This window comes from Mixophyes fleayi, chromosome 5 (genome assembly GCF_038048845.1).
Source record: "Mixophyes fleayi isolate aMixFle1 chromosome 5, aMixFle1.hap1, whole genome shotgun sequence".
Lineage (NCBI taxonomy): Eukaryota > Metazoa > Chordata > Amphibia > Anura > Limnodynastidae > Mixophyes > Mixophyes fleayi.
This window is the reverse complement of record NC_134406.1, coordinates 171,273,032-171,299,200: the sequence shown is the minus strand read 5'-3', so window position 1 is coordinate 171,299,200 and position 26,169 is coordinate 171,273,032. Positions and strand designations below refer to the sequence as shown.

General features: G+C 40.3%; 1 protein-coding gene and 1 long non-coding RNA gene across 2 annotated transcripts in view; one reads left to right on the top strand and one right to left on the bottom strand.

Moving 5' to 3' along the window:
• LOC142157769 (uncharacterized) overlaps positions 1-11,983 on the bottom strand; it is a 63,904-nt gene extending 51,921 nt beyond the window's left edge. The window contains exons 1-2 of the long non-coding RNA XR_012692617.1: positions 11,905-11,983; positions 10,905-10,968 (exon numbers count right to left, since the gene is read on the bottom strand). This is a non-coding gene — a long non-coding RNA (uncharacterized LOC142157769). The remainder of the gene's footprint in view (positions 1-10,904; positions 10,969-11,904) is intronic.
• Positions 11,984-13,460: 1,477 nt separating this feature from the next.
• The window catches only part of F13A1 (coagulation factor XIII A chain), a 151,482-nt gene continuing 138,773 nt past the window's right edge, over positions 13,461-26,169 (top strand). The window contains exons 1-3 of the mRNA XM_075213020.1: positions 13,461-13,520; positions 20,308-20,478; positions 21,613-21,801. Coding sequence (XP_075069121.1) covers positions 13,484-13,520; positions 20,308-20,478; positions 21,613-21,801 — 397 coding nt within the window. The 5' untranslated portion in view covers positions 13,461-13,483. The remainder of the gene's footprint in view (positions 13,521-20,307; positions 20,479-21,612; positions 21,802-26,169) is intronic.

The following is a 26,169-nucleotide window of genomic DNA, read 5'->3' as shown; positions in this document are numbered from 1 at the left end:
GAAGTATCCATATAGATTAAAATTTGCATCAAAGCAATGAGAAACCTACATTTAGATGAATACTATTTATTGAGTAGATGTCACCATTAATGCAAAGGGGGTTTACTTAACTACACACTGATGGAATTTAAATCCAAAGACAGTGTTCAGCATATTCTTTGCCTAGGAGAGGGTTTGGTAAGGAGTGCACCCAGCACACTAAACAGAGCATATAAACTTAACAATTAATGTTGCCTATAACTTTAAATTCTAAAAGCATTTTTTGATAAAAAAAAAAAAACCCAATAATGTTTCCAATGATGCTATATTTAACATTACAAAATGACTTTACTTACATAACAATAAACTATACTACCAGACACAAAAATATAGTAATGTAGCTTAAATTGTATATTTTAACAGACCAATAAAATAAAAGTATAAACATTTTTTTTGAAACTTGCAAATTTGCAGCTGTGTATTGTAATATTGCATAACAAATTACCTTATGGCATGTAATAATCATCCCTTAATAAATTCACTTATAGTAGGTATTAGCTTTATTCTACCTCCCTAGATCATTAGCAGGGATTGTAAGCCAGTTTTGTAAATGAGTCCCTGTATGCACTATAGTGTAGGGGGTGATTTGCTGACTACCTACATAGAGATTTATACTCGGGATTGGGCACAATTCTAATTCCTTTAATAGGAATTAAGATCCATGATAAAATCAAAATGTTTACCTAAATTAACATTGTGACAGGATGGACCGCCTATGCCACCCTGTCTGTTGTTGCTGGGAAACGGCTGGGCTTACTGTGCCACCATTCCCTTTCTTTATCCCGAATGCGCCCTCTAACCACAGTAGGAGGGGCTAAAGCTACTGCCATCACTGGACCCCTTACGGGCATCCACAAGCGTGTGGAATCGATAGCAGCAGTTTGCTGCTTACCAACTGAGGAACCAGAAAGTAATCCACTACCTGACCTCCTCACGGAAGCCAGAGGTGAAGGTGGTATAGAAGAAGTGGGCTGGAATGAGCAGTTGAGTACCCACAAGAGGGAGCAGCTTGAGGCAGTGCTGTGGCCTTTTGCGACTCAGTTCAGTAGGAAACCTGGTCTTCAACCTTATTTGTACAGACAACATTTTACTCTAGTGACTGATCATAATCCTTTAAAGTGACTACAACACACCTCAGGGGAAAATGGCAGACTTTTGCGCTGGAGCCTTGCACTTCAAATTTATGACTTTGACATAATTCACAAGCAAGTAAAGGGTCACAGTAATGCGGACGGATGGCAGGAAGAGCTGGATACTCCGGGTCACCTCCGGTAACTCTAAGAGACTGCAGGACCTGGAACCAAATCGTGGGGACATGGCACATTGTTTGCCCGCATGGACAAGGGGCGGGGGGGGGGGGGGGGAAGTAGGCTGGATCACTGATAAATAAGTTATTTGTGGCTGGATCATGTAGAAATAATTTAATGTAGAAATGTATTTCAGTCAGAGGTGCAGGCACCAATGTATAATTGCAAATGCACTGATCGTGTAACATTGGGATGTGTTATGTAGGGAAATGACTTGTTTGGAGTTTTGTAACCTTTTTTTTGGAATTCCCAAGTCAGCAATAGAGTGAAGGAAATGTGTATTCTGTAACTGTCTGAAGAAGGGACCCATGTTAATCTCATGCTAATTAGACCTTTTGATGTGTGAGTGTCCAACACACCTGAAGGCACAGGAAGGTTTAATTAGACTTGCTGCTAGATTTCCTCTGTGTCTAAAACAGGACGCAGGAAATAACAGCAAGTTTTAGGAAATCACAGATAAGTGTAAATTTTGTTATGTATGAATTGTATTTAAATCTATGTTTTGGAAAACATATATTGTACCCTGATACTAAAAATAGCTCAGACGTTGCGGAATACACATTTCCACCACTCTATTGCTGACTTGGAAAAGTTACAAAAACCCAAACAAATCATTTCCCTACATAAAACATCCCAACACGATAAGTGCATTTGCAATTATACATTGGTACCTGCCCCTCTGATTGAAATACATTTCTACAATAAATTAATTCTACATGATCCAGCCACAAATAGTTTATTTATAAGCGATCCAGCCAAAAACATCATAAAATATATTAGGAGATCGAATTCACACAGCGAAACGCCACCAATGTCATGCACCTAGACTTCAGGGATAGGAGCCATGTTGTGGCTGTGGCAGCCCTATATTCCCAGCAAACTCATGAGGGATTCCAGGCCCCCAGGTGCCAAAGGGAGCGCGGGGATTGTATAAGGGGCACTAGGATCCAGCAATCCCTTAGCACTGGGGGTAACATACTTCATTCTGTGGGTGCTAGAACCCTCCGGACTTCCTTATACTGGCAAGGGGTCTGTAGAGAGCGCTAGACTCCAAGCCAGGGATATGGCCGGGGTGGTAGCAGGTCCCAGCGCCACTAGGATGCAGCACGGTATCTAAGGGAGTGCACTAGGCCCACGTACCACGATTGTCCAGCAGGTAGTAATGTGGCCCCCCTCCCTCTGATGGATGCTGAAACATTAGCCCCTACACTTAGCATAGCGCACGCTAGTCGGATTCCCAGGCCCCGTGCTGCTGCCCGTGTAAATGAGGCAGCATCTGGTGCACCTGGGTAGGATGCGCAAGTAAGGTCAGAGAGTCGCAGCCCAGGACCTCTTGTATCCAGCCCTCTGACAGCACTGGCTGCAGCCACTCCCGCGCAACATCTGTGGCAAATGAGGGATGGCCCAGTGTGACCTCCTCTGGGTCAGCTTGGTCGCAAAGGTCACTGCGTCTGTTTGATGACAGTGATACTAATCATTCTCTCCCAGCAGATTACCTGTTTGACCAGATCATGGACTACAATGGTGACTATGATCGCAGCAGTGGTTCCCCGTCCGATCTGGCTCTGGAGGGCCCGGCTTCCTTGTCTGGATATGATGACGGCTCTCGGATAAAATGCCTGTGTTTTCTGAATGGAAGAGTACCAGCATGGAGACTGATATTTCTGTTGTCTGCCCGCGCAAGCTTGTAAAGATTCTACGCAAGTATTTTGTGTGCAAGCAGGGTTACCAGGAGAGGGGTGTGCCCTGCGTGCAGGGTAGGATTAGCAGGTTCACAGGGTCAGAGATGCTGCGCTGTGAGAATACAGCCATCTATAGCAGGGTCCACACATATGTTAGGGACAAGGGGCCTGATTCATTAAGGAAATTTAAGCAAAAGTAAGCAAGTAAAGCAAAACCATGCTGTATTGGAGGGGGAGGTAAATTTAAACTGTGATGGCAGATTTATATTTGGGGTAGGGCATGTCCTAGATCAACTTTAAATTTCAGTGTACAAATAAGCTATCAAGTATTTGTGTGCTATATGAGAAAACAGGCAGTATTTTCCTTATGTGCAAAATAATAAACTCATTTGCACCCCTTGCACTGCAACATGGGTTTGTTCAGAAAACTTACTCAATTTTGTGCTTAACTTTCCTTAATGAATCAGGCCTATTGTATTCAAATACATAAACTTTAATATTGTATGTATTAGAGATATAAAGACTGTGCCATATTGTGTGAAATAACAGGACAGCAGAAGCCATATTGCATGCCAGGATCGAAAATTGTGTTAGCTAAGGTATTTAAGCAAGCTAAGGTAATTACCATTTGTTCCAAATGTCCATTGTTATGATGTGTGTCATAGATCTCAGTAGCTGGTAATCAGAACTATGACTGTGTGACTGTCAAGATACACTATATGGACAGAGTATTCGGATGCTTGACCTTTACATCAACAGGGACTGTAATGAATTTGGGCCTGATTCATTAAGGAAAGTTAAGCAAAAGTAAGTAAGGCAAAACCATGTTGCATTGGAGGGAAAGGTAAATTTAAAATGTGATGGCAGATTTATATTTGGGTTAGGACATGTCCTAGATCAACTTTAAATTTCAGTGTACAAATAAACTATCAAGTATTTGTGTGCTACATTAAAAACAGCCAGTATTTTCTTCATGTGCAAAATAATAAACTCATTTGCACCCCTTGCATTGCAACATGGTTTTGTCCAGTAGACTTGAGTAAGAAAAGTTACTAAATTTTTTGCTTAACTTTCCTTAATGAATCAGGCCCATTATCACATTTAAATGAATAACTAACATAAAACCATTTCTATGCTGCACCCTGATGCTGCCCTAGATGTGAATTACTTGTAGTAAATTCAACCCCACAAAGGTAGACATGATTATCCTAAAACATATAAAATGCTTAGTGCTTGATAACATAACCATAAACCTTTACCTTAACCTTAACACTTGTGCTATGTAAAAAGAGACACCACAGCGACTTGCTGGCAAATTAACTCAGTTTATTGAATTAACCTTGCACTGATATGGTGGAGGGAGAAAATTGTACTCAGCTTTGGCTACTAATACTAATCAGGATGTCCCATCATGAGTCTCCTATCCTCGGAATATTTGTATCTATCCATCATTGTACCTAAGCTCACTGTTGTATGTATCCTTAAAGTGGGATAATAAACCCCAACCATTCTGGAGACCAAGCCCTTTTGGGCTAATCGCAATGCACTGCAAGTCAGGCCCCAGGGGCTGTACTTGCACCTATCCTAACCGCATATTTGAAGTGAACGGGTTCCAAATGTATCATTACCATTAATGTACGGTTTGCCAACCTTGCTTGTCGCCTGTACAGTTTTCTCCTTCCACGCCAGTTTCCCTCCCAAACCTAGGCCCGCCACCATATTACTCGCTAACCGATGTGCCTAAAACCACGTAAATCATCGGGCCTCTATAGGCCCACCGGGCCTATAGAGGCCGGGGTTCTGGAACCTAATCTCCAGGTGCACAATCAAAAACCCCCTATGGACCTAAGAAATCAGGCAACCACGGATTTCGCCTTCCTGCAGGAACGGTCAACTACCTGTCGGTCAGAAAAGGACCACCACACTAGCCACCACACTAGCTGAGGCACTATGTGGGACCAGCATAGGCACAGATTAGGCTAGTAGGCATGCACCCACACTAGGACGTACTGTATTAGTAGGATCAAATCCACAGATTTGGTATTCCCAAAAGCGTTCCCTCCCAGGTAAACAACGAGAATATGGGGAACCCCATGTTCCGCTATTTCCTTGGACAGTAGTCCTTTAAAGCTCAGCCACATCAACCGTCATCATCCCACCCAATATACTTATACTGGGTGTGAGAACAGATGTATCGGCAGCCGCTCGATGGAAAGCAGCCCAAAACACAAACGAGTGGCCCAGGACCCAGATCTTCAGCGGAGCTCCATGCACTGTAAGGCAGCAAAAATCAATACTGTTAAAGCACCCCACAGCATGGAACCTTAATTTTCCTTAATGAATCAGGCCAGAGGTGTCTCCGGTACGTCTGCAACAAACTTTGCAATGGAGATTTGTCAGAAATCTCTGCTCATTTTTCCTCACACCCCATAGAGGTGCAAGGCAAAATTAGCAATGTTCGCAGCGTGATTTCCACGCACCACATCGCAGGCAACTGAATCTCCTCCTAAGACTTTGCAGAACATAACTAAGCCATTGCTGCTGTGGAATCCATTAAATAAGGCTCTGCAAAATGACACCAAGCAATGAAGATGAAATTTGAGCATTTGAATTATTTGTGTTTTGCAGGGAAGGATTGTTCTTTTATTTTCTCTTCTTTCTGTTTAAATTTTGTTTGACAACTGTCAGTGCACATATTTTTGCTGTTTGGTCTTATTGGTAAGAGGCCTGTTCTTTTTAGATATTGTTATCACTTCCCTTATACTATTTCCTCCCTTGTTGTGGACTCCAGTTTTAATATGTGGAAAACCACAAGAATCCAACAAATGTACTACCTCAGATAACAATGAAAATGAAAAGTAGTTGCTTTTTACATGTCATCAACACAAAAAATGCATTTAACATAAAAACATGAAAATAAGAATAGTAGAAGAGGATTTTCTAAGATATAGAGGAAAAGTTATTTGCTGTTTTCTTTCAATGAGTTTAAAGGTTAAGATAAAATCAAGTTTTTGATACAGTGCATATATGTTCATTTGTGAGACTACTACTACAGCAAAGGATATGCATTTTTTTATATTATTAAACATGATTATTCATACATTATTTCTCTTACCACACACATAAATTTGCATGATGCTGAACTAACGCCAGTTTCAGCAGTGTACATTATGCACTGTATATTCCCCCAAAGAGAATGCAGAGTTGCTCATATCTGATGCTTGTGACTGGACAGGAAGAATGGAGGGAAGGGCATGCAAACGTAGTTCTACAAGTGCCAGCATGCTCAATCAGCCATGGGTAGGGTTACACAAGTACGCAAACAATGCAGGCATTACAGGGATTGCTGGGACCTGTAGTGCAAAATACTGGTTTAACCATGTAAACTTTATTGCACCACACCCACCACCCTCGTAGAACAAAACAGCACAGGACTGTTTTGTTCTACGAGGGGGGTGCATTTTTTGTGTTGGACAGATAATTCAGCACGGAGCTCTACAGACTGTTATAGGACTGTTATGAAACTGGGTCCAACTGTACTGAAGACTTTTATTCATCACCGTTTCTCTCAGTTTATTGTACTTTTTAATCCTTGGCCCACTCTAAGTATACACAATCAGAGGATCTGTGTATTATGTGTATTCTTATTTCTTGTTATTAGATACATTTTGCCCTTGCTATTACCTGCAATAATGTATGTATGTAGAAATATAAAGACTGTGCCATATTGTGTGAAATAACAGGACAGCAGAAGGCATATTGAATGACAGCTTGGAAAGTTGTGTTAGCTAAGGTATTTGAGCTAGCTAAGTTAACTACCATTTCTTTAAAATGTCCATTGTTATGCTGTGTGTCATAGATCCGAGTAGCTAGTAATCAGAACAATGTCTGAGTGACTGTTAAGATACACTATGTGGACAAAAGTATTGACCATTACACCAAGAAGGACTGTAATGAAATTGGGCCTGGTTCATTAAAGAAAGTAAAGCAAAAGTAAGTCAGGCAAAACTATGTTGCATTGGAGGGGGAGGTACATTTAAAATATGATGGCAGCTTTATATTTGGGGTAGGGCATGTCCTAGATCAACCTTAAATTTCAGTGTAAAAATAAGCTATCAAGTATTTGTGTCCTACATAAAGAAATGGCCAATATTTTCCTTATATGCAAAATAATAAACTCATTTGCACCCCTTGCACTTCAACATGGTTTTGTCCAGAAAACTTGAGCAAGAAAACTTATTTTTTTACTTAACTTTCCTTAATGAATCAGGCCCATTGTATTCAAATACATATACTTTAATATGGAGTTGGTCCCCCTTTTGCTGCAATAGCAACTTCCATTCTTCTTGGAAGTCTTTCTTCAATATGTTGGAGTGTTTCTGTGGTAATTTGTGGCCATTCATTCTGTATAGTATTTATGAGGTCAGGCACTGATGTTGGACGAGAAGTCCTGGCTCTCAATCTCTGTTCCAGTTAATCCCAAAGGTGTTCAATGCGGTTGAGGTCAGGGCTCTGTGTGGGCCAGTCAAGTTCTTCCACATTGAACTTATCAATCCATGTCTTTGTACTCTTTACTTTGTGTACTGGGGCACAGTCATGTTGGAATAGAAAAGGGCCTTGTCCAAACTGTTGCCACAAAGTTGAAAGCATAGTATTATCAAAAATGACTTAGTATGCTAAAGCATTAAGATTGCCCTTCACTGGAGATAAAGGGCCTAGCCCAAACCCTGAAAAACAGCCGCATACCATTATCCCTCCTCCACCAAACTTCACAGTTGGCATAATGCTGTCACGCAAGTAACATTCTCCTGGCATATGCAATTTTTCAAAAATGCTCCCGCAGTGCAGAACGGCTTTGGAGAAAGTCACGCACTCATGCTGACTTCCTCCACTTCAAGTTCATGCTTGCTTCTTACAGTTCGGCCCTATCCCTCTCTAAACAATCTTTCTTTAAAGCTCTCATTTCTTCCCAATCCTCCAACCCCCATCGACTTTTTTCCACCTTCAACTCCCTCCTCTCCCCTCCCCCTCTCCCACTCTCCCACTCCCACTCCCCCCCACGCTCTCTGTTGTCGACTTTGCTAGCCACTTCACCTCCAAGATTGAGTCTATACGTCATGACATCTCTCAGCAGTCCCTTCTTACCCCACCCTCTCCCCTATCCATGCCCATTCTGTCCCCCTTCTCACCCTCCTCTGCTGCTGCTAGCTCCTTTCTCCCCTCCCCTCCTGCTAGCTCACCCTCCTTCTCTTCCTTCACTCCGGTATCTGCAGAAGAAGTACATACCCTTCTCTCTTCCTCTCCCCCCTCCACTTGCACACAGGACCCAATCCCCTCCTACATGCCGGCTTGATCTATTAATAAATATTCTATATTTTACTTTTTTTTCCTGAGTGCCATATTGCCCTGGTTTTTCTCTTTTGTGTATACAGTTGTTGTGGGTGTGACCTTGCCCATCTCCAGCTGCATTTGACCCTATTAGGTTATTGTTAGCTATTTATCCTTTAGCGCCTGATTATATATTATTTTTTGTTTCTTTAAGTTATTATGTTAGTGGCTCAAATACTACAGAGCGAATGACTAAAAGTCGAACCCTCAAATGTACTTTGATTTGCACTACTATAAGCACAAAATAATCTATTTCACAATGTTATGAATTAAAAACAACACTATATTATATACAGTATATATAACACTTTTAGGGGGGTATTCAATTGTTCCTCCGGGCACCGCCGGAACGAGCGCGTTAAAACTATTACCGTTTATCTGGTAATATTGCGCGTAATTACCGTTCATACGGTAATTTACTTGCTCAATTTCAGCTCGCTGCTCAGGGAGCTGCGAGCTGAAATTGAGCGAGTAATTACCGTATAAACGGTAATAGTTTTAACACGCTCGTTCCGGCAGCGCCCGGAGGAACAATTGAATACCCCCCTTAGACATGCACTAATTCACATGTGTCTATCCTAATACAAACATTGTATAGAAGTAAGTGTTTTTGAAAATAGATAAATCACTCAAAAAATGGACACTCATTTGACGGCGCCCTGCAGAATGTAGACCCCATCAGCACAGCCTCTGATTGCCTGTATGCAACATTTATCATTAATTTGTGTCAGCTTAATTCATCAGTATTAGTAGAACACAATAGGGTATGTTGCACTACGAAACAATCCTAGTTTTTTTCATCTAGTAAAGCACATATGTAATGGCACCCACCTGTCTCACTGCCTTTATACTACCAACAGTGACTTACAATTCAAGTCCATTCCCCCCAGGACTCTCTAACCTCTGAGTAAGTTTACTTACCTGTCAGCATCTTCTCTTCTCTCTTTCCCTGCTCCTGTCAGTTGACACACATATGATCTACCAATTCGCACTGCCGCGCCGTCGCAGTTATTATTCATTGTGCAGGGAGCAGTGCATAGTCTGCATCCTGCCCTCCTAGGGTAGGTGAGAGACTCTCGGGCAGTGGGGCCCACCGGGGATTTTCCCGGTACCCCTGTGGGCCAGTCCGATGCTGGTAATGCACATCTAGGGCAGCATCAGGGTGCAGCATATAAATGATTTTATGTTAGTTATTACTTTAATTGTGATAATGGGCCTGATTCATTAAGGAAAGTTAAGCAAAAAGTTGAAAAGTTTTCTTACTCAAGTTTTCTGGACAAAACCATGTTGCAATACAAGGGGTGCAAATGTTTTTATTATTTTGCACATAAAGAAAATACTGGCTGTTTTTTCATGTAGCACACAAATACTTGATAGTTTATTTGTACACTGAAATTTAAAGTTGATCTAGAACATGCCCTACCCCAACTATAAATCTGCCATCACATTTGAAATTTACATTCCCCCTCCAATGAAACATGGTTTTGCCAAGGTACAAAGTTATGCATTGCTTTACTTTCCTTAATGAATCAGGCCCAGTATGTCTAACAGTTAAAGTGTCCCCTGACTCATGCGAAAAGGAGGAGAGTGGGACATGTTGACCCTACTCCCTGTGTAGACAGCCAGGTATATAAGGAGGGCAGAATGTCAATAGATTGTTTCTAGCGTGGATGATTCTGGTGTACAAGAGAACAAGACATCAGCAAAAAGGACTCTGGGCCAGGGATAGCAGTTCCACCAAAGGAAACCCTACCAGGACATGTGCCAGTATGTCAAGCTGGGCAACATAGAAACTGTCTAGTTATAGGGTAGCAGTAATACTGTGGGAGGATAAGACTCTGAAGGATATTGAGATTGCTACTTTGGAGTGCTGACTGCAAGAGGCTGCTGGAGGGCACACGCTACCATTTACCCTGTACCTTGTAAACATCTTATGGTGTTGTGTTGTCATAATAAAGCCTTATTTTGGATATATTCTGATCTACCCGAATGAGTTATATCCCATGAAGGGTAACCACCATCCCAGCTAAGGGTGGTTTCCTCACAGAGACCCCAGGTTTTCCTGTTGTAGTGTCACCCACCCAGCCTGTCATACCCAAATGCTGGTAGCAACTTTTTTGTGGGGACTCCAGTCTAGGCTATGAGTGTTGGTGCTGGCAACACTTCGGGTCAATTTTTTTTATTATTTAGTTTCTCAGATGAAAAACTATATTTAACATCAGTTATCATCAAGATGAAGATGATGATGACTGACGTGTCATCATACTTTACCCATAAATATGCTATTTCTGCATGCAACTTTTTTCCTAAATTGCACCCAATTTTGCAGTCAACTCTGCATCAGGTCCTATATTATAAATTATTTATTTTAATTTCTCTTACATCGGACATCTTCATATATGCTGGTCTCGTTCAACCAGCATGTAAGGGTCATGGCTATATACACATGCTGTGTGCACTGCTATTAGGTGCACACAACTTTCACTACCTGCTGCTGGTGGTGGTTTCTTTAGCTCAGTTTCTGCTTGTCTGTATCCTGGAATGTTGGGGCCCTGTTTGGGAAAAGGATACGTACATGAAATATGGAAAACCTAGCAATAAGGGAACACTCTAGGCCATCTTCCCACTTACCAACCCCGGTATTAAATAAATAAATAAATAAATTTAATAATTAGCCCTCCCTTCCTGCAACCAGCCCCAACATTAAACTAATAGCGTTCATATTTAATAATCCCCCCATCAACACATGCCCAATGTAAAAGAATTAAATAAATAGCTCTTCTTGTACCTAAATTCTCAAACCACTGGAGCATTAAATTAATTTTCCCATTACTCCACCTTAACTTAATAGGCACCACCATGATACCGCCATAACACCACTATTAAATAGCTTTCACCAATAAATTAATAGCTCAGACCGACTATTAAATACTTAGCCACCACCCTAATCACACCATTAAATGAATAGCCCACAAATATACTCACATTACATTATGTAACACATTTACACCAATTTTTTTTTTAAGTATTTCCATGCATGTGAAAAATATGATATCCAGATGAAAATCACATAAGTGTATATTGACCTACAGCACAATATTTAAACCATCATATATTTAATTCTTAATTCTTATCTAAAGCATACTTCAGATGGGAGATTTTTATTAATTACAAAATAAATTTTCACACCTGAACAAATATAGGGCACACCAAGTATATTAGTTGCAATCCGTACTCTGCACCTTTTGGATCAATGTAAACCTGTATAGTATCACACCTCAGGCTCACATCAGGTTCCAAATAGATTCCATAACATTGGGAAACTTTCATCAAAACATATCACTGAATGGACTGCAATTGCATGTAATTACCGTAGAGTGCATGTGTAGTATCGTTAAGGAACCATTAGGAGAAATTGATTCACATACAGCTCACCAAAGAATACAGCACATAAAACAATAGTGACAATCCCCTTACCCCACACTTACCTGCTATCATCTGGCACTGGCAGAATATTCTGGCTTCCTACACGTGAAGTTGGGTTGTGTACATGTCATGTGGTGTGCGTCCCACATGTGATATGCAGTCAGGGATGAGGGCGCAAAAGGAGAAGAGGAACGGATCAGGATAATCTCTCCAGGCAGGAACCAGCCACTAAACCACAAACTGTGCCTCTTGTTGGCTCCTTGAGAACACCATTAGTAGGTATGGGAAGGGAGGTTTCTGGGCAACTGGCAACCCCCCCCCCCCCCCCAAGTGTGCCTGCATTCATAGGGTATCAAATAGTTAAGCATTAGCAACTGTTTCCAAAATGCTATTAAATCCCATCTCATGTGAAAAACAGATGTTTTCAAAACGTCCAGAAACAACAAAACAAATTGTTCATCTTTTCCTTATTACACTATTGCTGTGAAGAACAAAACTGAACTAAAAATTAAGAATGACTGAAGGGCAAAGAGTACAGAGGAGGTGGCTAAAGAAATTGCCCAAAAACGTAAACTTTGCAGAATAGGAGAGCAAATGTCATCATTGGAGCTTTGCAAACACAGTGGCAATGTTACATCCACCTTTTAGCAATCTAATATTTATATATTTTCTCTTACATAGAATGAATACATTGGTGCGCACCACCACACGCTATAACTAGAAATTCCACAGGATTCGGCAGTTAGCTAACATTATTGTAAAAAGTAGCAGCCATGTGTTAAATTGTCCTGCTGTACAATTTACGATTCCTCATTCCAGTTGTGAAAATGCCAACAGCTCTATCATTTATACTGTAGAAACAAAGATTAGCATTAAAAACATGCTCTAGATTCAGTAGTAAAATATATCTGGAAACACGGGTAGCATCGTGGAATTTTAATTAAGAAGAGTTCAGTTTCTGAAAATTTTCACTGAATTCTGCTTATAAAGTTCTCTTACATTTAAGGTGATTTGTGGTAAGCAACAAGAATTACGCACACATAAGTCTCACTAAAAAAATGTATTTAATTATTTTTCGTTATTGTTGTTATTATTTTTACTGCTACTATGAAGTCATAAGAATAATATAAATAAACAGGTCTAAATGTAATTTAAGCAATGAATTTATGTTTCTATTAGTAGGTATGATCTATGTCAATTTAGTTTTATGTTTCATTTTGGTAATGCTAAAATAATTTTCAATGATAATTATTAAAGGTTTTTACTATATTAGTACACTTATTAAATATATTTTATAGTTGCATTATTATTTGCACAGTATAATATATATTCATTCCGTGCATAGTTCTGTCATGTTAGACTGTTGCATGTATTCCATTAAACACAAATTGTAAAAGTATTTGCCAGAGCAACAAAAGTTGTCCTGTTTGTGGCAATAATTGTCATCTGTTTCCTCTTTACAGTCAGGGACCACATTATTAGCTTATTTTGAAAGCAGGAGTGCAATGTGACAATAATTAACCAGCTGGAATGGGTGGAGATCAGAGAGAAGAGAAAAAAAATAGACCATGGTGGTTAAAGGGGAGGGAAGGGGGAGGGTTGTCTTTAAAAAGTGAATATTACAAGACAGTCTTAACTCTGATGGAAGAAGCCACCACAGCAACCACAAGAGGAAAAGGTACTACTACACTTATATTATTGCCGAATGTAATCATCAGCTTTATGTATAAATTTGGTTTATTAATGATCACATATTTTATTGATAAATATTATTACACCTACAAGCTATGTATTAGTATAAGCACGTTTTTCAATAATGCATCTCTTGTTGCTCTTGACTACTGAATGTATGACTTCCTGATGTACACCGTCAGTGGAAGTTATTTGGACATGGAAAACAGTGGGTTTAGCACCAAGTTTAAACAATAATTAAGCAAAACAGAATTATACATTTATTTATGTATACTGTAGCTTTCTACTACTTTGTATCTTGACATTATTACTTTCAATGCTTGGCAATATATATCACCATACATTTTGCTACTTATGCTATTTTCACAAAAAGGACAGGACGTACAAGTATAAAAGTCAATAATGCCCTATTGCCAAATAATAGGGACAGCAATATGTCATTTTTAATCATATAGAATCTCTGTTGTGGACTTTTGCCTTGGTCTGGTTAGATGCAGCCATATTATTTGTCATCCATATTAGAAAGACAGCTGCACTAAAGAAAACAAATCTACAGACATTAGTCACCAGTGTTTTGAATGCATGAAGAATTGGTCAAGGCCAGGTTTGCCCCAAGGGAATGACCCTTGCAGTTTTTTTAGTTAGCAGAATGTGCTTCTTGACATGTGACAAGTTAGTGTCGGAGAACAGTGTCCTCACAAAGAAAACAGGAGTAGTAATAAAGCTTTCATATACATGAACAAAACTGGGAGCACAGTTACTGAATTAAACTACATTTAATATCATTTTAGTCAGGGCTGGAAAAAGGCATCGCACATGCTCATTGGTAAAATTGTGATATGCCCTGTATGGGCTATTCACAAATAATTATTAGTGAAACCTGACTTTTGGGCATTTTTGTAAACTAGTGTCCAGTTGTCAGCGCTTAATATCAGTAATGAAAAACACTAGTGGCCATGCCTATATAATTTAATCCTTATATCGAGATCTTGGCTCCTAGACTTATCTGCATAGTGGTCAATTCTAATTTATGTCAGGTAAGTTCCATGACTTTATACATAGGTTATGTTATTAAATTGCTTCTTCAGAATGCCCCTTTTCATCCATGACATGCGTCTTCACATATATCTAAATTTTCACATCACTAATCTCTTACATTGTTAGAATGTTCTCATTTGTACTTTACACTTCCTTGTGTGTATCTCTCCACTTTTATGCTTCTCCCTTAAGCAGGGGCAGGTTGGGCTGGGGGCATGGGGGCATTTGCCCCCGGGCCTGTCCCATAATGGGCTACCTAGGGCTCCGTCACTGGGCCACCTGCATTTTTTTCCCCTTAAAATTGGCTGCTGAGTCAAGTCTTGCCCCCCGGGCAAAATTTGCTAGCCCTCCCCTGCCCTTAAGGATAGATTTATCAATTTTTCTAAAAAGGACAGTGAAGGTGTTGCCCATAGCAACCAATCAAATTCAAACTATCATGTTCTATAATGTACTAAACAAATGATAGCAAGAATCTGACTGGTTGCTATGGGCAACACCTCCACTTTTCCTTTCTAGAAGGTTTAATAAATCTACTCCTTAATGTCCTTTAAAGGTTCATTCTAAAAAGCTTACATATCACTGTAGCACACATTCATGGTTTTACAGGAAACTAGCTACTGCTGTTTATTGCCTGAACATATCTTTATCAGATGAGGACAGATGTGGAAACTACAAGGAGTGAAGTACAGAGCATTCCATAGTTCAAGTAATACAGAGAGTGAACGAGATCTGGCTCCTGGCAACATGTTCCCTAGGGCCTTCTCCTAATTCATTCAGAGGGTATATAGATAAGGGCACGTCCAAACCCTCTCTATGATAGTATGTATTTTGCAATTTTTAGGCTATATGAAACTCTATGGTTTATCTTGTGGCACCATATTAGAAATGTTTACTGATCCCTGTGTTTTGGTTTTGGATCTGTATTTTTTTGAAAAATTGCTAAAATATGCTAACATCACATAATTTTGCTCTTTGTTTGTTCCTACATTATTATTAACCTAAATAACACTAATTTCCAGTCATATCCAGTCAATTTTGCCGACCTCACAGGTCACAATATTATTTTTCATACACTTTCGGACAAAGACTGCAGCAAGCTGGCTGGATGCTAAGCGACTGAACAACGACACAAACGGCAGTTCATAGCACATCTAGGACACATTGCCACACAGTAGTGGCAGAAAAGAAAAGTGGTGCAAGATGGCATTGTTCTTGAAACCTCCCACTCATATGTTAAAAAGCTTTACTCATACAGAAACATAAGAGGTAGCAGGTACAGTTTTACAAAGCAAGCACTTCAGCCCAGGGCTGCCAAGAGGAATTCAGGGCCCCTCTTATAGTCGAGTATGCTAAAAAAAAATTGCGCCGCCTCACGGCGCAACATTTTTCGGAGGTGTGGTCATGCATTTGGGGGCGTGGCAAATGCGCCATTGGGGCGGGGCTAGCACATCAAAATCACTAGCCTCTCAATTCGCCAGAGCGTCACATATGTCCAAGCACTCCTGACTTTCAGGACATCTAGCACCACAGTGTAGTATACAAAGAATGCAGTGTGTACACAAAGAGTTCAGTCTTGCCCTGCACCTTACATTGGGCACAACACTCACCAAAAATTGCCATTGTCCCTACTAGAATCACAACATTTCACATACTGTCCTGCTCTCTCGTACCTGTTCTTCTCACTTTCACCATCTGTGGCTGCATGTTTCTTTAGTTGCGGCTTGTCTGTATCCTGGAATGCTGGGGGCCCTATTTGGAAAAAAATGGCTACATTTAGATAATTCCAAACAACCCTGGCGTTAAATCAATACCACCCACGATTAATAATTAGGCCTTCCTCCAGCTCCAATATTACAATAATGTGCTCCTTCATCATCGCCATGCCTTATGATCACACTGCGCCCTCCATGCTGCTTTTGCCCCCTTCACCTGGCTCCCCTTCATCACACTATACTATGCTGCTCCCCCCCTTTTTCAATCCCACTGTGCCATGCCTCCACTCCTTTTTAACCCCTCTGTGCCATGCTGACCCGTTTTTTAACCCCTCTGTGTCATGCTGCCCCCCTGTTTTTTAACCCCTCTGTGCCCCCCTCATTTTTTAACTCCTCTGTGTCATGCTGCCCCCTTTTTTTAACCCCTCTGTGCCCCCCCTCATTTTTTAACCCCTCTGTGTCATGCTTTTACCCCGTTTTTTTACCCCTCTGTGCCCCCCTCATTTTTTAACCCCTCTGTGTCATGCTGCCCCCCCCCCATTTTTGAACCCCTCTGTGCCCCCCTCATTTTTTAACCCCTCTGTGCCCCCCCTCATTTTTTAACCCCTCTGTGCCCCCCCTCATTTTTTAACCCCTCTGTTTCATTCTGCCCTCCTGTTTTTTAACCCCTCTGTGCCCCCCTCATTTTTTTAACCCCTTTGTGTTATGCTCCCCCCCCCCCGTTTTTTAACCCCTCTGTGTCATGCTGCTCCCCATTTTTTAACCCCTCTGTGCCCGCCTCGTTTTTAAGCCCTCTGTGTTATGCTGTCCCCCCCTTTTTTTAACCCCTCTGTGCCCCACCTCATTTTTTAACTCCTCTGTGCCCCCCTTATTTTTTAAACTCTGTGCCCCCCCCCCCTCGTTTTCCTCCCTTCACTTACCTTTTCTTCTCTCTTCTTTCTTGGTCTTCTCTGCTGCTATGTGCTCCATTGCTCCAGACTGACTGAATGCTGGGCGTGACATGATGACGTCACACCCGGCATTCAGACAGTCTGAATGGAGCACAGAGGAGCAGAGAGGTGGGACGCCGGCGCCGCGATCATGTGAGTGTGTTTTGTTTTTATTTAACAACACTGCTCCACCCACCAACGACCGAGCCCCCCATATCCCCCCCCCCCCCCGCCACAAAAAAATTAATTTGTCGCCGGGCACCCTGACATGCCTGAGCCCAGGTAATTAGTACCCGCCCCCCCCCTCTCAGCGGCCCTGCTTCAGCTACAAGGAATATCACTTTGTGTCTGAAGTGCTTGATTTGTTTCGGCCCCTCACAAAACAAGCTAACAATGAGCTTAAGGCAGCTAAGCTAACAGTGCTGTCATTGAACTCTACAGTGGCATGATGTTGTTGTCATCATCTTCAGCCTCATCCTCACCCTCATCAGTGTGTACATCATACTCACACAATATTAATTAATCCCTGCAGGAATGCCCCATTACAGAAGTCTCTGTAACATAAATAGAAAAAAGAAAGAAAAGAACACTTCTTTAATAAAGGTGAAACTTTACTGTAGAAAAACATAAAATTGCCAACATGCCATTATACCCAAAATATTAATAAGCATTTCAGCATCAGCTAGCTTCCTACTCTCAGCTAGCTCCCACCATTTGCAGTCTACACTGTCATTTTCCTCACCCTCATAAGTGTGTACATCATCCTCACACAATACTTTGATATAATTGTTGGTAAAGGCCTTCCTTGTGGAATTTGTAGTTCATTTTGATGAACATCATCTTTTCCTCATTTTTAAGAAGTAGCCTCCTATGCTGATGGCTGACAAGGTTCCCAGCTGTGCTGAAAACTCTTTCCGAGTACACACTGGAGGCTGGGCAGCTTAGGTAGTGCAAAACAAGTTTGTACATGAGTATTCAAATTGCCTTTTTCTCTCCCAGTATGTAAAGGGACTGTCTGATGTGTCTATTTGTATGCTATCATTAAAATTATCCTTCACTATTCTTTGGATGTTGATAGTAGGATCAGGTGGAGTTACGGCAGAGGTGCCACGATTTTTGGGCAATTCTTTTAGAACAGACCAAATGTCAGAATGTTGTGCTATCTGCCTCCTGAAATAATTCAGGTCATTTTCGGCCATCTGCAACAGCATGTAGGAGATTGCAGGAGCTGCAAGAAGAATAGAATTTGAGGGGGAATGTACTTTAGTCCAGCACAGTAGAGAATACTTTCTGTGTTGTGCAAGGTGCTGAAACCACTCTAAGTAGTCACCCGTGAAGTGAGTTCAGACATTGTTAGCGTTAGCCAAGTGATTCCCTAATTAGACTTTTGGAAAAGCAGCTAGAGAAATTGAAGGAGAAAATGAAACAAAGCAACTCCACTAACTATGTAGGACTTGTAGATAAAGTACTTTATTCACTTCACCAGGATCTGAGAGTTATCAACATCTTGAAATCGGATCACTATATTTTGTCAACTGTGCTTGACCCTAGGTTTAAGATTACCCAGTATTGTTTTATTACTGTTTGTTCCCAATTGCAAAGCGCTTTGGAATCTGCTGGCGCTTTATAAATAAATGATTATGATGATGATGAAGATTTATGTCTTTTCTTTCTTTCTAACTGACCCAGATCTCAAGAGATGCAATGAGCTCTTGGTCAGCAATCTGACATCTCCTCCCTCAGTTTCTTTGGCAACTGCTGCTAGGAAAAAACATAGCTTTCCCAAGACACCCAGTGGTGATGCAGATGAGTCAGCACAACATTTTGACATTTGGTCTGGTGTAAAAGAATTGCCCAAAAATTGTGACAGCTCTGTCATAAAATGAACTACAAATTCCACGAGGAAGTCCATTATCGGCAATTACATCAAAGTATAGAGATTTCTGTAATGGTAGATTACATGGGGGATGAATTAGTATTGTATGAAGATAATGTACACACTGATGAGGGTAAGGATGATGACAGTGTAGATTGCAGGTGCTGAGATCTAACTGAGAGAAGGGAGATAGCTGATGCTGGTATGCTTGTTAATATTTTGAGTAAAATGGCATGTTGGCAAACTTTATGTTTTTCTACTGTAAAGTTTCAACTTAATTAGAAAGGCTATTTTTTTTTACATTTTTGTTTACCTGTCTTAATAGCACTATGCACTTGAACATAGGCTTTAGCAAATTACGTAGAGGGATTAGTATCATTATGACTGGTGGCAGCAGCTGCTTGGTGCTCCTGGTCTTCTGTGAATCCATATCGATGGCACAGAGCAATGTGACTGGAGACTTGAGAGTGACAAGCTACCCTTGTTTCTGTGTGACCAACGGCAGTGAGACTGGAGAGTGACAAGAACAATGAGACTGGAGAGTGACAAAAACACTGCCACACCTCCTGCTTCTGTATTAGCAATGGCACAGAGCAATGTGACTGGGGAGTGACCAGGACACTGCCTTCCCTTCTGTTTCAGTGTGAGCTATGGCACAGAGCAATATCACTGGAGACTGCCAAGAACGCTGCTACTCTTCTGTTTCTGTGAAATGGTGCCAGATCTCCTGTGTTTAAAAGAGATTTCACAGTGTCAATAGGGAAATATTTGACTATAAGGCCATTTATTAACATCTGTGGAGAATGAATTTTGGACACCACTGGTTATGTGTATGCATTATTTGTAGTGCAACATTCAATTGGATGTTGTCACAGAAAATACCTGAATTAGTAACATTAATGTTCAAAGTCTGCCTACTAAATCTTCTGATTGATGTTGAATCTTTTGGTTATTTTGTTTGCCTCTGAGTACTGTTTTTCATTTAAATTCCATGCTCAACAAAAGTAAAAAAACTGAGAAACAGATTATTATTATTATTATTATTATTATTATATGCTATTATATTCTTTGTAGCAGCTGAAGCATTGTAAAGGATCAATGCACTAAATGTACACGAGATGCAGTTCTAAAGTATGTATGAGCCATGTGTGATGTATATCTATGTTCACCACAGGCATTCATTTTAGGATGGTCTTTGATCAGATTGTTATTTTTTAGTGACTGCCATAATGTCAGAGCCAAAAGGAACTAATGAGGACAAAAAGAAGCCTCCAGCTCCAGGCTATACAGGACGTAGATCTATCCCACCTAATATCTCCAATGCTGATGAAGATGACATCCCCCTCAAGGAAACCTTTGGTCTCATTCCAAGGGGTGTTGACATGACAGGTAAAAAATGAATTGTAGTCTCTACCATTTGAGGACACAAAAGTAAAGCAATACAGTTTCTGACAAATACATATTAAGATGGATACATGAATGATAGAATACAGACCCTCCAAACTATTAAAGCATCAGCCGGCTCTCACTAACACTTCTGTTCTCACAAAAGAACAGCAACTTTAGTCCAAGCTATCAATGTCAGTCATTGAATTGAATTGTTGGGTGCTGGCAGAAAGTAGGGCTAATTCTTCTCTATACAAAAATAAACATGTTCAGACATCTATATATAGAGATGTAGCAGGTTCCGCTTTAAGTTTAAGTTAAGGAAAACAGCATTTTTTTTACTGAGTGGAAAGGGTCATATTGAAGGATCTGAGGATAGGTTATATAAATATTCACATTTCAACCCTAAAGGGAAGCCATGTGTAGTAATGGGGTCTAAAGTCTGGTCCTCACAGCAAAGTTGTGATGGCTCCCCCCTGCACACTATCATAAAGACATACCACAACATATTGTCAATATCTAATAGGACAGAGTGTGAATTGCATTAGTAGCAATTAGTCACAATAGTCTGAATTATTTTATCCTCATTATTTTCCAAAGGCTTAACCTGCCTGGATAAATTCATTAAGAAGCCATGTTAAGAAGGGTAACACTGTAACAGGGAGACCCACAGGGCAAACCAGCTCACTGGAATAATGTGTAGTGGATGCCAGGGTAATGTGGTAAAGTGTTAAAAATGTTTGTAGAGATACAAGTCTTAACAAACCCTGGCAGCATTTAACTGGTGCTAGAAGGAACCTCAGTGTAATTCAGCACGGGTCTGGCTCACATATTGTTTGCAAGCTTAATTACCCTAGGTCAGGCCCGGCCAACCTATGGCTCTCTATGTGTTATGAAGCTACAAGTCTCAGCATGCCATGCGAGCTAAAGGCTGGCCATTTATTGGTAAAGCCACAGGTTGCCAGGCCTGCCTTAGGTAATAACAACCTGGGCTGATCAAGCTCAGGCTGTCTGACATTATGACAGGTTGATTTTTCTTCCTTTTCCTGTAACAGCTGAAGTTATCCAACTTTAACCTAGCAGCAGCTGAATTTTTGTTTACAGTAAATTTACATTTTGTTTATTTGATTTGTACAGATTATCTGAAAGTTGAGAATGTCGAGCTATTCAAGAAGCAATTTGAACAAAATAAGACAGAACATCACACTGATAGATTCTTCAACAACAAACTAATCATACGCCGGGGGCAGGTATTCAGTGTTAGGATCGACTTTAACCACCCATACAATCCTGAAAAAGATCAGTTTTGGTTGGAATATGTTATGGGTAAGTTTCTACCGAATTATATTAAAGTAACAATGTTACCACTTCAACCATAAATATAAAATATATAAATCTCTGCTCCCAACATGTGTGGATTGGTGAAGTACTAGAGAATGCAAAGTCTTTAAAAATATTTTCAGGCAATAAACACAAAGACAAACCTGCTTACAAATTGCCACAGATTGGAAGTCCTCATTCCCTTCACACATCCAGGCAGTGATCACTCGGATGTGGTACTTAGTGTCGATGGAGTATATCACAAGCCTTTTAAAGGACAAGGTAGTTAACTTTCACAAGACATGGGATTCATGGTACACCTTTTATCACACTTTACTACCTGGCACTAGGTGAGCCGCTTCCTTGCCTCTTGACACTTTGGTATTTTCTTTTCTTCTAAAGTATTGTCTCTCTTATCCCCTGGGCCAGTAGTGGTGCAGGCAACCCTGCCCTAAATGGATTTGTATCTTGGTTTCCTTTACCCCCCTCACTACTTTTATTCTTCACTTCTGCAATCTCAGTCCAATTTTAGACCACCCCTCTCTGCAATGTTTCCCTCCCACTGTCCCTTCCTCTTCCTATACCGATGCAGAAAAATCCAACACCACGGTACATACTCCGGGGTTAGACTCAAAACCAGCTGTCACCTGGTAGACGCCAGTCAAATGTATTTAACTATTGCAATAAGCCACTCTGGACCATGCTATCTATCCTGTGAAGATACCTAGTAGCACATGTTTAAGCTCTATTTTTTTAGTTTCATAAGTAATGTGTGATAATGCAATCTTTATTTGGATGGCCAATATCTATTGCCAATTGTCCCTCCTTTATGTACCTGTTGCTGAAAATAAAAAGATTTTTAATAAAAAGTTCAGGTTGTCTCTATAATATTGTCTCACCTGTGATTAACAGGTGAAGGTAGATATACGGGACAATATTGTATACTTCAGATCAATACTGGACAACTTTATATTTTTCAAGGGCCTCATGTGTGTATATATAAAGCTACAGCTGCCAACTATCGATTTTTGATTTGGATAGTCTGGAACAGCCTTGAGACCTGGAAAGAGCATACGTGTGTTTGATTGCAGCAAGCTGCTTCCTATATGTGTCAGACGGCTTACATTTGTGCACAGAAATAGACCTCATAATTGGAAGAAACATAGAAGGAGGAACTTAGTCTGTAACTGGCCCTCAGCTGACTGTTGGACTGTTTGGTGGGACAGTGCAGGGTTTCTTAACCTGGGGTCCACCAACCCTGTGGATTTGTGAAGTTGGATGGGGGCGTGCAAGCATATAAACAAAATACAAATACTTCTCTTCAATGAATATTACCTTAAAAAGTGTACACAATAAAAACAGATACTTAGATTTTATATAGGAACTAGAATAAAATGGTGCATTGTACTTGGTGGAATTCACTACACCAATCTAATGATAATGACAAGCGAGTCCCTAAAGACAAAAGCACTTAAACAGACCTATGTGCGTTGCTTGAACTTTACACTTACCATGAAGGGGTTAAACTTTCTCTGGGCCAGGCCGACCAATAGGAGGAAAAGTGGAAGTGCCATGACAGGTTATATAAGTTACAAGGGAATTATCCTGTTTCAGTCAGCTTCAACGGATCCCCACCCACCCTCCCTATTTTCAAATTTTTACCTGCCCCGGTTATACCGCATGTTTTAATCATTTCTTTTTCCACGTGATCAGCGGCTGATAAATAGGACGCTATCACTGATTGACCCCTCGAGGTAAAGTGACTCTTGGTCCTTTTTGTGTGAGGGTCCCTTAGCCTGCTTAGAGCAGGTCATTGTGACTCGAGGGGGTGTGGTCACCTGCCACCAGATTTAGCACCGGCCAAGCAGTTGGGGATTAGCCCAGGTTTGTTAAGTGGATTTAGGGCCAGTTTGACAATCCACACCTGGTTCCAGTTATCAGTTAGTTAGTTGTCCTGCAATGCACTTTATCCACCACCAGGTTCTTTATATATAATAAACTGTGACCTATTTTGCCACGTATAAAGGTCTCTGTCTTTATTTTTGTTAAGCTAAGTACAGTAATACAAGGTATATGAAATGTAAGAAGATAATCAATCCAGGTTATGTGGTTTTAATTCAACTGCAGTTGACACAATTTGAAACCTGAAAACAACATTCTCAAAAACAGCTGGGGCAGTGAGAGTTTAGTGTTTCTAACACATAAAAACATACATAGCTTGTAAACAATTCCCATATGTTTATTTATTTTGCAAGCCAGTCTGTTAACTATAATTAAATTGGTACTGGAGTAAAGTAGCAAGAGGGTGTTTAATTTAGAAGAGCAAGAGACCAGGATGTAGAGAGAGGGGACATAATTTTAAGACTGTGCATGTGTGATATTCTCATAGACATTGTGGGCTACCAAGCAAGATAGCTGGCTGGTGTACCTAAAAAAGCTATTATGTATTTAATTAATGTGTGTCTGCTTTATGGAAACAAAGGCGTTTCTATGCAGAGTGGGATATCCAAAAATAATGTCTTGTCTGATTTCACCTTGAAAATAAGTGCAATCGATTAGTGCAAATGTTTTTACATAAAAAACACATTTGTCTCTAGTAAAAAAAGAGCTCTACTCTCAATCTTTCCAATTTAAAATCTGCCTCACCTGCTGAAAGGTATGTATTTGAAACTAAAACCAATATATGTTAACATTACCTCTGATCCAAGTTTTTTTCATCAATAGATGGCCTTCTTGGATTTAACAGTTGTGGCAGACATTGTTAATAGGTCTGTTGACTTCAATCGAATGCACACATTGGTCTTATTCTCAGGTGATGAAGGATGGGAATACCTGTGACAGGGGTAAAAAGACAATTAAACTGTATAAATTACTTGCGGGCTCATTAACAGACGCATCAAAAGAAGTATTTTACATACTTTAAAACAATTTAAATTTATCTATGCTCTCTAATTTTTGAAAAGAGTTGAAAAAGCACCCCCTTACATTAGCAGTATAATTATACTATCTGAATATTCTCACACCCTAGCGACATAATTTATTAAGCAATATTTTGCCAGCAGGACTTAAAACAGCAATTTTATTAAAGGCAAAACCCTGCATTGTGATATTGTATTGAAGGCAAATCCCGACCTGTTGGGTTGGAAATAAAACCCTATAATAAAATTGATGTTTTAAATTTAGTTGACAAAATTGCCAAAAATCTGTGATTTTAAAATACAGATGCTTGGTAAATAGTGTCCTTGGAGTTTGAGAATTTTCAGACAAAGATCTTTAATATATAATTTTAAGATTTATATATTTTCCATAAATGAGTCTAATCTGGTATGAAACCATGGTCTAAGTGAAAGGGATTCTGAGTTACAGCCTCCCCCACCCCCTAAGTGTGACCCTGGTGTGAGAGGCATTGGAGCAACATGTGAGGAGCATGTGGGGAACATGTGAGGGGCATTTGGGGAGATGTGAGGAGCATGTTGGGGAGGTGTGCAGGGCATGTGGGCAGGTCTGTAGGACATGTGGGAGAGGTCTTAGGGGATGTGGGGGAGACCTGTGGGACAAATGGGGAAGGTCTGATTGGCATGAGGGGAGGTCAGAGGGGCATGCGAGGAGGTCTGATGGGAATGTATGGAGAATGTGGGATTTTCGGAGTGGCATCAGGCCCATTGTGTCTCTTTTGCTCTCTTTATCATTTAAATTACAAATTCTCATGGACTCTTCATTACATGTTTTCTAAAATCTGTATATGTGTAGATTTTATACGTACCTTAATATGTTATATGATACTGGGAGCAGGATGGGTTTAGAGATGGACCCTAGCTGCTATTAGGTAATTTTTGCTGCCTTTATACAATGCTAATGCTTTGAGAATTTGATCAACCTAGTTAAGATTATGTAGGAGGCATTCAGCACATTTTTAAGACATAAGTTATAAATACATATTAGTATAGAGTTTGGCCAATGGGGCTGACAGCTTGACACCTTATCGAAAATAGTACCTGGGCTGAGATCAGTAAGAGTGGACCTTGCTTTGCAGTAGTATTTTCACAAATTGCAACAAATAGGTTCTATCCCCACCACCTTCTGTTTCATCATGAGATATAGGAAAAATAATGAAAAAATAACAGCAAATATTAAGACTAAATGAACATTATAACATTGGGTTACACTAGAGAGACTGAGCTCTCACTAACTGTCTGGTAGTCCCTTACTCCTTCCACATCTTCGTTTTTAGTCTGTCTGGTATACAAGCAGCCACATGTGTACAAACACCAAACTTCTTTTCTAATTAGTCTAGCTGTGAACTTTTTGCAGGGCAAATTCTGCTGTAAATTTCCATCACCATTGTGAAGAAATTACAAGCAAAGATAATTACTC